The sequence below is a fragment of the Meleagris gallopavo genome, chromosome 1 (genome assembly GCF_905368555.1).
Source record: "Meleagris gallopavo chromosome 1, MGAL_WU_HG_1.1, whole genome shotgun sequence".
Taxonomy (NCBI): Eukaryota; Metazoa; Chordata; class Aves; order Galliformes; family Phasianidae; genus Meleagris; species Meleagris gallopavo.
Genome location: NC_139404.1, coordinates 136,895,521 through 136,912,969, shown reverse-complemented (window position 1 = coordinate 136,912,969; position 17,449 = coordinate 136,895,521). Strand labels below are relative to the sequence as shown.

At 41.8% G+C, this 17,449-nt stretch overlaps 1 protein-coding gene across 9 annotated transcripts in view; it reads left to right on the top strand.

Moving 5' to 3' along the window:
• The window catches only part of CARS2 (cysteinyl-tRNA synthetase 2, mitochondrial), a 42,677-nt gene that overhangs the window by 10,908 nt on the left and 14,320 nt on the right, over positions 1-17,449 (top strand). For all 9 annotated transcript variants that reach the window (XR_014880832.1, XR_014880833.1, XM_085215522.1 and 6 more), the window contains 7 exons: positions 502-619; positions 3,579-3,650; positions 4,332-4,437; positions 5,139-5,222; positions 7,218-7,347; positions 9,974-10,107; positions 16,986-17,053. Coding sequence is in view for 7 of the 9 variants with exons in the window: in XM_085215522.1 (XP_085071648.1) it covers positions 502-619; positions 3,579-3,650; positions 4,332-4,437; positions 5,139-5,222; positions 7,218-7,347; positions 9,974-10,107; positions 16,986-17,053 (712 nt within the window). In the remaining 2 variants the exon portion in view is untranslated. The remainder of the gene's footprint in view (positions 1-501; positions 620-3,578; positions 3,651-4,331; positions 4,438-5,138; positions 5,223-7,217; positions 7,348-9,973; positions 10,108-16,985; positions 17,054-17,449) is intronic.

Here is a 17,449-nt window from a genome sequence, read left to right as displayed (position 1 = left end):
AATGAAATGTAGCTGTGCTTGTATCTGTAGCTACTACTCATCTGTGAGCAATGTTGAAGTGAGTTGGTTTGTTTCTCCATGTTCTGGGCTGCGGGCTTTGAGAACTTGCTAGCATACGCACTAGGGTGGTTTTCTTTTTAGGATCAGCTCATATGTCACGTTGTGTTCTTTGGAAGAGTCTTTTGCTTAAGAGGCAGTTTCAAAAGTACCCTGTTGTTATCATAAAGAGATGCAAGAGAATGGGGAAAATTTGCTGTAATGTGTCACTAATGCCAGAAGAGGGTAGAGCAGTTCAACTGAAATTTACTTGACTTCTGTGCAGATCGGAACTAATTTTGGAAAAGCATTTTATGTGCTTGAGACCTTCTTTCCCAAGTATTTGGGTATTTGGGGTGTTTGTACAGCTGTCAGAGTTTTTTATTTTTGTCAGAGTTTTTTATTTTTGTCGGAGTTTTATTCACATTTACTGCATCTCTAAAAGCTCCTCTTTCTCTTTTCCAGCTCCTATGTTAGGTTTGATATAATCCGAAGGATATTGACTCGTTTTTTTGAAACTGAAGTTATCATGGTGATGGGGATTACAGACATAGATGACAAGATCATAAAAAGAGCCAGTGAGGTAGGTGTATAAAACTACAGCTTTAGACCCAAACGTTTGGTACGTCCTACTGCTAGTTATATAGGAAAATGTTCTACATTTGTTTGGTTGTTGTTTTAGTACTGTATATTTTTTTTAATTTAGAAAAGAAATTTTGAGATTTTTAGCCCTCTATCTGCACCTGAGACAGTAGTCCTCATAGCCTCATGCCTTGTCTGGAAGACGGTGGGAAATAAAAAGCCATGATGTCCTTTTATTAGAATTGAAACGAACTGAAACTTGCAGCCAGGAGAGTTGTGTTTTCTATGTCACTGATTGTTAAAGACTGCATGTAAATGACGATACTCAAGGTTGAGGGCAGTTCCTAAAAGGTGCCGAGCACCATCTAGCTGCAGAGTCAGCACCTTCAGAAGTCTCCTCAACCTTGTCTGAGGTCATGGCCTGCGTAAATGCTGACACAATGTATGGGTAAGTCTTGACAAGACTGGGGCTCGGTGACAAGATCGATGCAAAAATTGTGAATTAAAAAAATAATCAACACAATCCAACTTTTCACTGAATTCTCAGAGTTATTGGCCTAATTAAAAGCTTTATGGCTGTAAGTAGCCCCTAGTTGGTTTTTAATCAGACCTTTTGTAACAGCTTGTGAATGACTATTCCAATTTCTTTTTTTAATGTTTTTTTGGACTGTAAAATGCCACAAATGTATTCTGCTTTATAAACTTCTTTTAAATAAACATTGTATTGGTTTTTGAAATTTGGATTGTGAATAAAATGAACTGTAATTACAGTTGCAAGTCTTAAGCTTGAGCCAGATAATTTGACAGGTATAATTTTATTTAATCCTTACGTAAATGATTACTCTTGCAGTACTGCATTGAAAAGAATGCTAGCGCTGCTCTCTTTAAGAAATATATTTGTTCCCTTAGAAACTTCACTTGCAGGTTTTATTTTTAAGGCTCGTACTTTCTAACAACAACAAAAAGCCACAACCTTTTTAAATCTATATGCATGTATTTTACATTTTTTCTTTGTCAGAACCCTATGGGATTTTATTTTGAAGGTAATGTATTTAGTTATTCCATTCTTTGGCTCTGTGAGGAAATCTTCTGTGTGACATATTTTTTCTTTTTGAAATACTTGCCCTTCTGTGCACGTTTTATTGAGGACCTCTGTATCTGAAACACTACAAAACCAGAATCAATGTATCTGATTTTGTTGTCCATCCTCTGGTGGGACTCATCTATACAGAATCTGAAAGTTGGGCATCCACTCTGTGAGGAGAATGCTCTGTTCTCCCCATGGTCCTTTGAAGAAGAGATAAATTGGATGCCCATTTGGATGGGAGGGATTTCCTTGTCTCCTAGTGAATGTCTTTCTGTTGATCAAAGGAGCATCTGACTCGCTTGTTGAGATGAACCACATCACAGTAAGAGCTCTCTGTCTGGTCTGCAGGCAGAAGCATGGCTTTGTCTCAGTGCTGAGCATCCTCCTCCTTCCATTGCTGGATGAGCGTCATGTCTGTCTTTTACCACAACTCCCACCTAGACCAGCTTGTTCAGATGTGATACCCACCCCTTAAAGATCCTCTACTAAAAAAATTGGATTTCTTGTGTTAATGATTTGATTATGTGCAAGCTGGAGAGAGTGGCTGTTGGCTTCTTCTTGGTGGGTTTTTACTCAGAGAAGATGTAAAAGCTTGGATTTGAGATGGTCTCATGTAGAATCACAGAATGGTTTGGGTTGGAAGGGACCTTTAAGATCACCTAGTTCCAACCCCTGCTGTAGGCAGGGACACTTCCCACTAGAACAGGTTGCTCAAAGCCTCATCCAGCCTGGTCTTGAATGCTTCCAGGAAGGGGGAATCCACAACCTTGCTGTTCCAGTGTCTCACCACCCGCCCAGTAAAGAATTTCTTCCTAATATCTACTCTAAATCCACCCTCGTCCAGTTTAAAAACATTTTATTGTTTTTTTTTTACTACATGCCCTTACAAAAAGTCCCTCCCCAGCTTTCCTGTAGGCCCCTTCAGGTACTGGAAGTCTGCTGTAAAGTCCCCCCAGAGCCTTCTCATCTCCAGGCTGAAGAGCCCCAGCTCTCTTGGCCTGTCCTTGTAGGTGAGGTGCTCCAGCCCTCTGATCATCTTCATGGCTCTCCTCTGGACCAAGCTCCCTTTCTTTCTTGTGTTGGGGGTTCCAGAACTGGACGCAGGACTCCAGGTGGAGTCTCACAAGAGCATATATCCTATCACATCATGCTTTTGCTTGCTAGGACAGGATTTGCCATCACGTGTCTTTCAAGTCTTGGCCTATTCTGAATACTTGAGACAAGTATCTTGTCATGTTTAAATTGCCTCTTTCCTTTTGGATTGCATTTCTGTGAGTACTCCTGTTTCTGTCAGTCAGTCCGTGAATGAGAAATGTGGAGATGTTTGAGAAGTACTGCACCTGGAAAAATATGGAACTGGCTCACAGTTAATTTTCCTGATTGTACTGAAATATGTGAGTAATGATGAGCTGAAATATCTTATTTTTCTTAATCGCTGCAAATTAATATCTTGACTCATCCTACGAGTCTCTGGTCTGTCTTTCTGACATCTTGGTGGTATCGGTGTCCCTTGCCAGTAGGTGGAATGCATTTTATATCCATGTGCTGTAGTATATCTTGTCACTGGAAATGGAAGATGACCCTCTTAAGAGGAAAATAAAGGAGGAGGGAAAGAATTTATTATTTTAATATTTGGTTGCTTTCTCTTAAAAGATATCTTAATATTTTGGCAATTCAAAAACCTAGATGAAATACTGCTCTTAAGTTATAAATAGCTGGCATCGCCTCACCATGAGTGTTAGCTAGATTAATAAGCCTCTCTGCCTCGTTACCTTGGGGGCTCTGTAAGTCCTCCAATTAGCTGTTAACTGTCTGATAAAAGATTGTGGTACTTCATGTTGTTATTTTGATTTACTAATTTTTTTTTTTTCAGATGAATATATCGCCAGTAGCTCTTGCTCGTATGTATGAAGAAGACTTTAAACAAGATATGGCATCATTAAAGGTACAGACACTTGAGCTTCTGCATTTTAGAGTCTTTCCAAGCAGTTATATTGGTCAGGAATCTGAATTTGACAGTTTGATCTGAGGGGGAAAAAAACAACATGATTGGTTGCTTGTCTTATGAAGTGTTGTTCAGTGACTGGGTAGTGTTTTACTTTTTCATTCTTCTGAGAAGACAGAGGCTTTGTATTGCACGTCTTTTGTGTTAAGAGTGGGAAAGGAAGCAAACCTTGGCTATTCAGAGAGGGGGAATGAACAAGTTGAATTTGTAAAGGAGCACAGACTTTCTGCCCTATGTAATAAGGTCTTGATTCACAAATAATAATATGTCTTTAGTGTCATGCAGAAATATCCAGACCTGAAGTATATAAAGCATCTAATATTCATTCTTTGATTGCAGATGACTTTGCTTCTTGTCCAGAAGCAGGGAATAGGCCTCTGGTGAAAGCTAGTAGATTTATTTATTTATTATATCTGTCTCTTCCTCAGTTTCATTTTAATATTATCTGCATTTTAAGTACTGCTTGTGACCTTCTTACGATATATTCAGGTTGGTTTTCTTTTTTTTGCTAAGATAAGAATTGGGACAGATGTTCTTTGAAGTCAGTTTCTTAATTTGGAGTGGCTTGTCAGCAGTGCATTACGTGTGGGTTAATGAACTGTTACAATTTCTTCACTTAAGGTCCTTCCTCCGACAGTATATATGAGAGTGACTGAAAACATTCCTCAGATAATTTCCTTCATAAAGACAATAATTGCTAATGGACAGGCTTATGCAACTTCCCAAGGTAAGATTTGTAGCAAGGCAACTCCTTGTTATTGCATGCGTGGAAAACAAGCACTCAAAAGGGATCCTGTTTCGGGGTCAGATGAGATATGCTGTACCAGATTTTCTTTGTGTTGATTATCATGGTGTGAGCAACTTGCTTGTTACGATGCAACTGTGCAGAACAACTCTTGAGTCAATATCTAAACAAGAAGTAATTCAATACTGAACATAAATGTTTATTGTAATAAGCTGCTGTCTCAGCTCCTGTGGGGAAGTCCTGGCCTAGGTTTTGTGAGGGAGCTGGGGGTTAGCTCTGCTAGCTCTGAACAGGAGTTGGGCATCTCATATGTTCTGTAAAAGTAATGCCTGCAAACAGAGTGTGGGAAATTTTTAGTAGAGCTGATGCTTGTAGAAGAGTGTTAAGTGTATTGTAACTGGAACAGCATAGGTAATGCTTCAGTTGTGGGATGGATCACTTGTCCTGGGAAGAACCCAGGGAGATCTCCAGAAAACAACATTATCTTCAGTGCAAAATGAGTAAGTTAGGTTACTGGAAAGCTAGTAATGGGGAAATGTGGGCTGCTACTGCTGTAGCATTTCTGAATTTCAAATGGAAGTCCAAGGGTGTTTTGTTTTGCTTTTGTGGAAATGTTGTCTCCATTGTATATGGGTGAACGTTCCCCATCTTTACTGTGAAGCTAAATATTTCTTTTCTATTAGGCAATGTTTATTTTGATGTCCAGTCTTGGGGAGAAAGGTATGGAGTATTAACTGCTGTTTCTGCTGATACACAAAGTGAAGCAGGTAAGTTCCTGGTAGCAATTTGTGTTAATGCTTTGTCTGAACTCATGATGTATTGATATATAAATCTTCATTCAACAGTCTGAAGCAATTTTTTAACTTGTTGTATATAGACAGCTTTTTTAGTTAATTAGGGCATCATTGTTTTAGTAGTAACTTATTGAGGTGTTGCCAGTGCAAGAGGAAGCTTAGTGATGTCTTTTTAAAAAATGCTTGTTTTTCTCTCCACTTTTGTTCCAGTACCTTAGAACAATTGTGATTATTAATTTTATTTAAATCCTTGGAGCAGTATATACAGACTGAATAGTGAAGTGATGCTCTCAGCCCACACACTAGGCAGCAGTGAGGGTTGGCAGGAAGAAGCATTGCCTGCCTTGTTATAGTTGGGCAGTTGGACCCTACTGGTGTGCACTAACCAGATGCATTTACATCTTTCATTGGTTACCACCAGACTACTGTCAAGCAAAGTGGTCGTGTGAGCTCTTTTGGTGGTAACATGCAGGGGTACCCTTAGCTGTGTTCTATTTTCGCTGCAGTTTTGCTGAGCAGGATTGCTGATTTTCTCCATAGTTTCTGTAAATCAGCTATGGTCAAGTCTCTGTGTAGGAGAGTTTAAAACAGATCTCCTGCATCTTTTGTGTCCTGAAGTTCACTGTGTCTTCATTGAAAATGTTCTGTTTGCAATTCCTGAAAATGCCCAGGAGGTGATACTCAGGTGAGCTGCAGCCAGAAGCTTTTTACAGCTCTGCTCTGGAGTTGTATCATTAAAGTCCACAAAGGGAATGTGTTATAGAGGCAGTTCCTGACAGGCTGAAACCATCTTCCTGACTAGCTGCAGGCACCTAGTAGCATAGGGGTCCCCACTGAGTACGGCTAAGGATGTGCTGTGTTTCACTGTACTGTTAAACCTGCTGCCTTCACAGGGTTTCTGCATACAGTACTAAACAAGAATGTAGTTGGGCAGAGGATACTAGCACTAGGTTGTGAAGTCTTTTCCCTTGAGGGTGCTCACAGTTCCACAGGATGTGACCCTGAGCCTCCTGCACTGAGCCTCAACCACTCATGTTTTACCTTGTTTCCCTTCAATTCACTTGCTACTAAATTTACTCTAATCTCTGAAGATTCTGCGACAGTTATTGAGTTTATAACTGAGTAGACAAAGAGTGATTTTCTTTTTTTGATAGAAATATGCTGAAAAAAAATCAGGAGAGACATGGAATCAACAGGCACAAGTCAGCCAGGGCTTGGCAAAATAGCGAAAGAGCCAAAGTGAAGATTCAGTAGATAAAACTTGGGCTGTGTTTCTACCTTTTATTTCTTCTCAATTTTTGAATGATGAAGCAGGTGTAATGGATTTTTGTGAAGTGCTTTACTTAATATTGCATGACATTCTGAATTAAAACTGATTTTATATAATATCAATAAAGTACAATTAGAATAGATTGAGAAAAGTGACCATCTGAGCTCCAAAAATGTATTGATACTGGAAAGCTAGGGGGATGAGATTAGACCCAGTCGTGCACAGTGTTTTTGTTAGTGATCTGGTAGAAGCAGGGAAAAGAAGTAAATCTAACTTCTATCTGCTGATGAAACAGATGAACAATGTTGACTATTGAAGGATTTTTTTAAATTCTGCTGCTACAGTGCAACCTGTTTGTCCTAGGAAACTGGTTGATAAGTAAGCGAATGGATGATATAAGACCGGAGAAGGCCAAAAGGATTGGAAGGATATGATGTATTAAAGAATCTTAAATCCAGATGCTTATCCATCTCCTGAGCCTGCAGAAATCTGATTCAACATATATATAATTTTTTTTTAAAAAACAGAATGAGAAGACTGGAAAACCCAGTATAAGCAGAGAAAGAAAGATGGAGGAAAAGTTGGGCAAGGGGAATAAAATCTGAGTAGTTCACTAAGCATGCATTTCTACTTTCTTTCATTTGTTCACTTTGTCTTTCTGAGGCATGTTCCATTAACGACTCTCTTTTCTGTGGCAGTTGATACCGATAAGCGGCATGGTAGAGATTTTGCCCTGTGGAAAGCTGCCAAACCTCAAGAGTTATCGTGGGGTTCTCCCTGGGGAAAGGGAAGACCTGGGTGGCACATTGAATGCTCCACGATATCAAGGTCAGATTTCTTGTATTTTAAATCCATTGCTGTTTCTCATTCTCAGTCACGGTACAATGGTAGCAGCAGTGCTGCTTTTTTTTCTCATCAGTAGAAAGAACCAGTTTTAATCTATTTGCTGCAGTTTGGGGATTTTGAGTGTGGCACAAACTCCTCCTCCACCTTAAGGGAGCAGCATCTGGTTTTATTTTGTCACTTTTCTCTCAAAAGAGAGAAAACGTCACACAGAGAGAGAATAAGCCACACAGGATCACATTAAGGAGTCTTTTAGCTTCAACTGAATAGCCAGCATTTTCATAAAAGTTACAGTATGTCTTTCATCTGTCTTCCACTTTGTGCAACCCATAGTGAACCTGGTCAAGTCTATGGTGCAGTATGAGGAGGACAGGGCATGGAAATCCATCCCAGCTCCAGTGAACATAAAAGACTTTGCTGGCCTCGTCTTAGCAGCAGTTGTGGATGCGTGTGCTAATTACATCTCTCATTACACAGCTTTCTTTAAAAGTCAGCTGCAGTTTTACATATTCTGTTTTCTCTGTGGCAGTATATTCTGTGAGCATGATGCAAATTGTGCATGGTAGCAGTTTGTTTAGAGCTGGTTTAAATTAATTTGCTCTTAATTTGGAATTTTGTTTTATTTACTCCACAGAATAGTAGTACTTTGTTTTGTGCAGTTCTAATTTATGACCGATTAATTTGTGTTTAGAAAAGACTCTTTAACTCTTTTCATCCTGAAAGATTGATGATGGTACTTAGTTTTCATTAGTCTCAAGTCTTCTTTGGAAGCTAATAAGAAATTATTGAGACCTGAGCTGGTTTCTCTTGAGTGTTTGGAAATAAACTGAAAGCATGTGGAACAACTGCTTTAGTTTTGTTTTCCACAGGCTGTGCTGGTATATCTAAAGTTGGTAGTAATAACTACTTGATAGTGAAAAACGTTTAGAAAAAGAGATTTTATGTCACTAAACAATTTCTGCACTATGGAACAGTGCTTAAAGCAACTGAAGTACACAAAAGCTTGCTGCATTTGAAGTGCAGCCTATGACAGAAGTGCACTCCAGATAAGAAATAACAACCCTTTACAAAATTGCATATCTGCTATTGTGATGCTACTTAAAGTATCTGTCTCTTTCTGTAAAAACTTACTTTACTGTGTCTGGATGAGGCTCTTGCCGTGTAAATAGGTGTTGAGTCATGCAGAGAGTGTAAGTATAGTAATCTGGGACGGTGAAAAATGGGAAACTTAGACTTTTAAGTTATGTAAAGTGTTTTGCTGTCACAGTCAGCTGTCAGGTACCCATTTTAAGCAGTAACTACTTGTCTGTTTTGCCAAAGATCTCCAAGCACTTGGAGCTAGGTGAATTAATTTTGAAATATCTTTGAAGTGCATGTGTAGGAAGGTGACAGAGGAGCAGTGGTCACTGGTGTAGTCCTGCAGAAGGGAACCATCTGGTGTGACTTTGATCTGGTCTCCTTTTTGGGGCTTAACTTACAATGGGATGCACTGTGCTTCCACAGGCAAGATGAGGTCTCCAGAAATCCATGCTTAATCTGATTTTCGAGCAGGCAGAAAAGAAACAGAGGGGCACAGGCCTTCAAAATGGCCACAGAAACACTGTCTTCCTCTTCTGATTTTCTTCTGCCCCAACTGAGGTGGTTTAAAAACATATCAATCAGTACAGATTTATTTCTATAATTCCCTGAAAGAACAGTGCATGGAGGACACAGACAAGTTCCTTTCAGTGAGACCCAATGCCAGGACAAGAGGCCGTGGCCACAAACTGGAATGTAGAGGCTCTTTCTGAACACCAGGAGCACTTCTGCACTGTGCAGGTGATGGAGTGCTGCATAGGCTGCACAGAGGCTGTGGTGCCTTCTCCCTGGGGGTCTCCAGCAGCTGCCTGGCTGTGGCCTTGGGCATCCTGCTCTGGGTGGTTGTTGTCTGACAGGTTGTACAATCAATGAATATATAGATGGTACAGTATATCCAGGAGCTTGGCTGATTTAATTGTTATATTGGAGTAAGAAAAGAAAGACCCTCACCCTATCCTGGGCTCACAAAATAGAGTCCAGTGGAGCAGATCTCCAGAAGAGATCCTTCCCCACTGGCAGTCAGCTCTTAAATGGGTCTAGGAGAGGTGAAGCCAGGCTCCACCCTGTCCTGCAGCACAGGTGAATTGCCTTCACCTGTGCTCCGGTGGCTGACTCATTGCTCGCCTCAGGTGATCAATCAGAGGTTCAGGCCCTGATTCAGCAGCCCCATACACAGGTACAAAATAAAAGAATGGTAATACCAAATCTGAAGTTGTTTTGCCTGCAGATGAAGGCAGCTGTCTGATACTGTAGCAGGACAAGGAAAGGAGCTTACCATTCTTTAATCTAAATTAGAAAAAATAATCATTCATACCAAGGAAAATTCATTGTGGGCAGATATGGTCCTGCTCATACGTGTAGTTCTGCTGCAATTTTGATATCCAGGATCTGTGAAAAATTCTTTCTTGATGTTACGTTACAGTCATTAAATAATGTATTTATATTGCTTCATCTTTTTTTTTTTTTTTTTTCTTCTTTTTTACTGAAAGTTTTTGTAGTGTTCTACTTACCGATCAGGAAAATATTGTTACAGTGCAGTGTTTGGAAAGCAGCTGGATATCCATACCGGTGGAATAGATCTTGCGTTTCCTCATCATGAAAATGAAATTGCACAGTGCGAGGTGTATCATCAGTGTGAGCAGTGGGGGAATTATTTTTTGCATTCTGGTAAGTGAAATATTCATCACCTGATGATATGTAGATGAGGCATGTAGAGCTGTAGGGAATTTTATTTTATTTTATTTTATTTAGTTTTGCTATTTCTGTGGCATGAAATGTGAGGGAAACTTTACAAATAGATACTGTACTACAGTGGCCAGGTTCTTCCTCACTAAGTAAAGAAACAAAAATGAGAGTGAACCTTGAAATTGTACAATGAATGCCTTTATTTATGAAATGGTACAGTGAAATACTAGATATCATCCAAATCAATCTCCAAATAATAACAGTGTGTGCATTACCCACATACGGTATTTACTCCTAATGAAAAGTGTGGAAAGAGGAGTTCTTCCTGTAGTGTCTTTCTCTTTCATTTGAATTTCTCCAAAATTTTTATGCTTATGGTAGAGTTTCTTTTCAAATTTTATTTTGGTTATAACAGTCCTGCAGGAAGAGAGTGGAAATAATTGATCTTTTCTGTATGTTCTTCTGAAAGTAGAAATTCCTGCTGTCTTAAAGATAGAACCTTCAGTATCTGGAAATGGGTGAATGAAGGTGCCAGCTAGATAGGTAGCTGATCATAATAATTTAAAAGCTTTGAAACTGGAATAAACCACTGCAGTTCTCCAGTATATCTCAGTACCAGTTGCTTGTGGGCTTGAAAGGAAGTTTTAAGTCGAGTGCTGAGCTAAATAGTAAGTATGGTGAAAGCCTTTAATCATGGTAGGAAAAAGACATTGTACTACTGGAGGATAAGAATAGAGTGGATGCAAAGCTGCATGAACCAACGAACCAACCAAGCTCACAGCAGTGATCCTGCAGAGAAGCATCTCAGCTGAGATGTTTTGCATGGTTTGAAATGTGGGGAAAACCTAACAAACGTATTCTCTAGTGACTAATAACTGCAAGTTTTGAACATGTGATTCACGTATCTGTAACTATGTAAATTATCCTGAGAAGCTTTTATAAATATTCTTTTCCTTTAAATACTCCAGTAGCATTATATTGAGTGATGAGTAAGAGACACAGAATTAATACTGAGGACTGAGTGAGTCAGACACTTTGGTTGAGTCTGCTCAGGCACGATTAAAGAAGTTGCTGCTGGGAAGGTAGAAGGAGGTCTGTAACACCTATGGGCTACATCTAGACCAAGTTACTCACCCCTCCCAGAATCACAGAATGGCCCAGGTTAGAAGGGACCTCAAGGATCATGAATCTCCAACCCCGCCACCACAGGCAGAGCCACCAACCTCCATCCACATTTATTACTAGACCAGGCTGCCCAGGGCCCCATCCAACCCAACCCAACCCATCCAGCCCTCAGTGCTGTGGAAGAGCAGAGGCAGTGAGGCATGTCACCATAGTCCCTTAACCCCCTCAGCCCAACCTCAGTTTCTGCCTATCCTACAGAGAGTGATTGACTCAACTTGACCTTGGCCTTGGTATCCTCTACATATCTGTCTTCTTCCCCCAGAAGTGACTTTACTGCTCCCACCTGACTAAATTGTGCCAAATTGTCTTTTACTCACTCAATCTTTGGCGTTATATTGATTGGTGTTGTGTAAAACTGTTCTCTGCTGCCTCGTACGATGGTCCTTCAGTGAAGATTCTGCTGCAAAGTGCTCTGAACTACATCATTTTACGATCATACTGGTGGTGTTGTTCTGCTAGAAAGCTTGAAGTTCATACTTCCTACTGTAGTTGCAGTGGTTCTGGATGGTTTTCAAAGTACTGAAGGAAATAGAAAGTCAACTGCAGTCTGTTTTCTCTTCTTACTGAACAATACTTTGTGCATCATCTCTTGTTGAAGTCTTTGAGTTACTTGTCTGAGCAAGAGTTGTACAGCCTGTGGTACACCCTGGGAATTAGTCTGGCTTTTTTTTTTTTTTTTTTTTTTTTTTTGGTGTGTGTAAATATGCATCTGTTTGTACAGTTTGGGATGAATTTTAAATTCTAGTTTCAGTTCCCAATGCAGAGGCTGTTATAAGTCAACAGAAATTGTCCAGAGGCTGGTGCATCCTCCAGGGTGTGCTTTACTCCTGCAGTGCTGGGGATTTCTCTGTGCTTCTCCTGAGATGCACTGGTTACTGCCAGCTGAAGCCTTCTGCTAAATAAAACAGTCAGTCCGAGTTTTTGAGCTTGGACTCATAACTACAGGGGGAGTATTCTTTGAGACAAACTGAAGAGGATTAAAGATTTCTCGGAGAAGAAAACAAAAAACATTGATTGCAAGAGCAGTTTGGATGCTGAGGTTCTCTAGGAGTTGACAGATTGCATTAATTCAAAAAAATTTTGCTGGAGGACGATAGCATGAATTATTTAAGGCAAACGAATCAGCTTCAGAAACAATTTATTCTGGTAATAGACTTCAGAATTTTAGCAGGCTCAGAATTGGAGGAGCAATCCCCATTAGAGGAAGAAAATCCCCTGCACTGGGGATAAATCTTCTTATAAGGACTTTATTTTTAGACTGCTTGTACTCTGGGAAAAGTGCCAAGCCAAAGTTATGAAAATCCTTATATTTTGTGATTCTTTAATGAAATCATTCTCTTTAAGTACTGAAACTCTTGAAGAGGAGTATTATTTCAAATTCAGATGTTACTGATACTTTCCTAGGAAATCATGGCTAAGTTGTTAGAAATTTGGCTGCCAAAAGTTAAGTCAGTCAATATTTAGGCAGCTTTAGAAAAGAAAAAAAAAAAAAAAAAAAAATCACACCCAAGCTATTCTTTTTCCCTTCACAAAAGTGTCTGTTGATTTTACTGGAGTCATTACAGCTGCAGGTGTGCAGTATTCCTGGCAATCTGCATGTTTTTGCTTAGGGCACTAAATTTAACTATGTAATGAAAATGCCCTCACCTGGTAGCAGTCAGGGCAAACATGATGGAAATGAGGTTTTGATTGACTTGTGCATTTTTCCTGTAGCTGGTTCTGGATCTATGGATCCCCTGATCTTTTGCTACCCCTCCTTGACAGAGGGTATGTTTCTCTTCTATCTGATGAAACTCCCCAAGGCAGCAGACGAAGAGTTGGTTCTGATGGAAGTCCTTCGTGGGGGCTGGTCAGAGTCATGCCTACATGAAGGTGCTGTTGGTGAGCAGCATTAGCATGCAGCCCCTGTTGCCACGCAGACATGCTCCTTGTTGCCTGGAGTGCTCTGGAGATGCCAGACTTTGGAGGCTGTGGCTGACAGCCTTGTGTCCTTGGTGGGGCACAGCTAATAGCTGAACAGGGGAACACAATTTAAGGGTAGAAAATCTGGATGGCCACCTTGTGTTGCCCTGATGTTCCCCACATGTTCCTTCACTAGCTCCAATTTGAGCAGACTCCCAGATAACATCTATGACTTCATTTCCCAAATACAATATTCCTCACAGGCTTTTTTTGTATGTCTTCAAGCTCCTGTCAGATTTTTCGTTGCAAGTATTAGAATGAACACTTGTTTTTCACAAAGTAGCTTCTGAGAAGCAACTTGTAAAAACTACCCTTTGCTTTTCAAAAATCTTTTAAAATAGAACTTCAGGAAACGCAGATCTGAGTGTCTTCCTTATCCTGTCTAATCCATTCTGACGAACAGCTATTTCCACAGTTTTGGTAGATTAAGTTTTGGAATTGGCAATGTGCAGAAAATTTTACACATAATGTATTTTGTATCAATGCAATACAGTTTTGGAATTAAAAAAAAAAAATGTAGTGGGATAGCCACCAGCAATTGTTACATATTAGAAAAACGTCTGGGTCTTCAAGGTATCACTGGACTACCTTTGAAAATGTTAAAATATTTCTGGAAAGTCAAGGGAGGGCTATGTGCTTTTTAGGAAAGATCGGCTGGCTAGGCAGGGTGGTGGAGTTGCTCTTTATGTGAGAGAGCAGCTAGAATGTGTTGAACTTCACTTGGGGGAGAGTGATGTAGCAGTGGAGAGCTTATGGGTGAGAATCAAGGGGCAGGCTGGTAAGGGTGACACTGTTGTGGGTGTGTACTACAGGCCCCCTGATCAGGATGAGGGGGCTGATGAGGCCTTCCAAAAGCAACTGGATGTAGCGTCACGTTCCCAGGCACTGGTGCTTATGGGGGACTTCAATTATCCAGATATTTGCTGGACGACCAACATGGCCAGGCACGCACGGTCCAGACGGTTCTTGCAATGTGTTGAAGCCAACTTTCTGATGCAGGTGGTGGAGGAATCGACGCGGGGAGGGGTGTTACTGGACCTTATTCTCACCAACAGGGATGGACTTGTTAAGGAAGTAAAGGTTGGGGGCAGTTTGGGTTGTAGTGATCATGAGATGGTGGAGTTCAAGATCCTGAGTGGAAGAAGCAAAGCAATAAGTAGGATTGCTACCCTGAACTTCAGGAGAGCCAACTTCAATCTCTTCCAGGACCTTCTTGGAGCTATCCCGTGGGCTCGGGTGTTAGAAGGTAAGGGGGCCTCTGAGAGCTGGTCAGCATTTAAACAGCTCTTCTTCCAAGCTCAGGATCGGTGCGTCCCTGTGAGCAAGAAATCGGAAAAAGGTGGCAGGAGACCTGTGTGGATGAGCAAGGAGCTCATGCGCAAGCTCAAAGGAAAGAAGAAGGTCCATGAAATGTAGAAAAAGGATCTGACCACTTGGGAAGAATATAGGAATGTAGTCAGGGCCTGCAGGGATGCAATGAGGAAGGCTAAAGCCCGCCTGGAATTGAATCTGGCTAAAGTGATAAAGGATAATAAAAAAGGCTTCTTCAAGTATGTTAACAGCAAAAGGAAAACTAGGGAGAATGTGGGCCCCTTACTAAGTGAGGAGGGGGGGGAGTTCTGGTAACGGGGGATGCTGAGAAGGCAGAGATACTGAATGCCTTCTTTACTTCCGTCTTCAGTGAAAAGGCTCTCCCTCAGGTTTCCCACACCCTGGAGGTTAGTGAGAGGGTCTGGGGAATGGGAGACTTCCCTTTAGTCAGGAAAGAGGATGTGCGTGAGCGCCTAGGCAGTACTAAGGTCCACAAGTCCATGGGACCTGATGGGGTGCATCCACGTGTGCTGAGGGAGCTGGCGGAGGTCATTGCCGAACCGCTCTCCATCATTTTTGAGAGGTCTTGGACAACAGGGGAGGTTCCTGAAGACTGGAGGATAGCCAGTGTCACTCCGGTCTTCAAAAAGGGCAAGAAGGGAGATCTGGGTAATTATAGGCCTGTCAGCCTCACCTCCGTCCCTGGAAAGGTGATGGAACAGCTTGTGCTGGATACCATCTCCAGACAGCTGGGAGAGAAGGAGGTTATCAGGAGTAGTCAGCATGGGTTCACCAAGGGGAGGTCGTGCTCGACCAACTTGGTGGCCTTCTATGGTGCTGTCACATGCTGGGTGGATGGGGGAAGAGCGGTAGATGTACCTTGATTTTAGAAAGGCGTTTGATACTGTCTCCCACGACATCCTTATAACAAAGCTGAGGAAGTGTGGGATAGACGAGTGGACAGTGAGGTGGGTTGAGAACTGGCTGACTGGCAGAGCGCAGAGGGTCGTCGTTGGTGGTGCAGAGTCTGGCTGGAGACCTGTAACCAGTGGTGTCCCCCAGGGGTCTGTGCTGGGTCCGGTCTTGTTCAACATCTTCATCAATGACCTTGATGAGGGGATAGTGGCCACCCTCAGCAAGTTTGCTGATGATACGAAGTTGGGAGGATTGGCTGACACGCCTGAAGGCTGTGCTGCCATTCAGCGAGACCTGGACAGGCTGGAGAGCTGGGCAGTAAGAAACTGGATGAGGTTCAACAAAAGCAAGTGTAGGGTCATACACCTAGGGAGTAATAATTGCATGCACCAATACAGGCTGGGGGATGAGCTGCTGGAGAGGAGCTCTGCAGAGAGGGACCTGGGCATCCTGGTGGACAACAGGTTGGCCATGAGCCAGCAGTGTGCCCTCGTGGCCAAAAAGGCCAATGGCATTCTGGGGTGCATTAAGAAGAGCGTGTCCAGCAGGTCGAGGGAGGTGATCCTCCCCCTCTACTCTGCCCTGGTAAGGCCTCATCTGGAGTACTGTGTCCAGTTCTGGGCTCCCCAGTACAAAAAAGACAGGGATCTCTTGGAAAGAGTCCAGCGGAGGGCCACAAAGATGGTGAAGGGCCTGGAGCATCTCCCCTGTGAAGAAAGGCTAAGTGAACTGGGTCTGTTTAGCTTTGAGAAAAGAAGACTGAGAGGGGACCTGATCCAGGTTTATAAATATCTGAGGTGTGGCGGCCATAGTGGTGAGGCCAGTCTCTTTTCAGTGGTACGTGGAGACAGGACGAGGGGAAACGGACATAAGCTGCAGCATAGGAAGTTTCGCACGAATGTGCGTAAGAACTTCTTCACGGTGAGGTGACGGAGCACTGGAACAGGCTGCCCAGGGAGGTTGTGGAGTCTCCTTCTCTGGAGATATTCAAGTCTCGCCTGGACGCCTACCTGTGCGACCTGGTGTAGGGAACCTGCTTTGGCAGGGGGGTTGGTCTCGATGATCTCTAGAGGTCCCTTCCAACCCCTACAATTCTGTGATTCTGTGAAGGGTAAGGTACTTTTCAGTGAAGAATGAAGGATGCTTCCTTGTTTTTTTTTTTTTTTTTTTTTTTTAATTTTTAAAAAATCTATTATCAATATAGTTAATGGGGACTTTGTTATTTCTTTATTAATGTTTCTATCCATACCCTGGTTCTTCAATGAATAACATTTTCTTCTGTTTTACAATTCACCCAGCTAGAGCTGAGGGTGGGGAGGTGTGCAGGACTGCTAACAGTTATGAACAGTAACTTGTGCATTGCATTGAGATGGTTGGCATGCATCTGCTGCCTCCTGTGACTCCAGTGTCTCAGTGCAGAGCTTTTTCTTGTTCAGTGCCCATTCAGAAGCACACTAACTTATTGAATTTGTTTTGTTTTGTTATAGGGCATTTGCATGTTAAAGGAAGTCAAGAAAAAATGTCTAAGTCATTAAAAAACTACATAACGATCAAGGTAATCTATATCTGTGTGTTGAAGAAATGTGTATACATAATATGTAAATACTAACGACAGTCTTATTTTGAGAAAAAATGTGAGCATGTGCTTATACAGCAGGGAAAGTGAAGCAGAGTGTTCTTTTTCTAGTGCTAGTGTACCTGTTTGACTGCAGGAAGCCTGCTCTCACTCAGGGTTCCTAACTTAGGTCTGGCTGAGCTGAGAGCACATGTGGGACCATAAACACTGGTCTCCTGTCTTCTTTATTATATTTTTCTTATTGTCACTTTCTTGCTGATGCACAGAGAGCTTTAATTACCACCTGGCCGCATGACTATGTCCTCTTTTGGTGTGTCAGAGAGAGGGAACCCTTAACCAGAGAGAGTTCAGTGATTCAGCAGCTTCTGCATTATT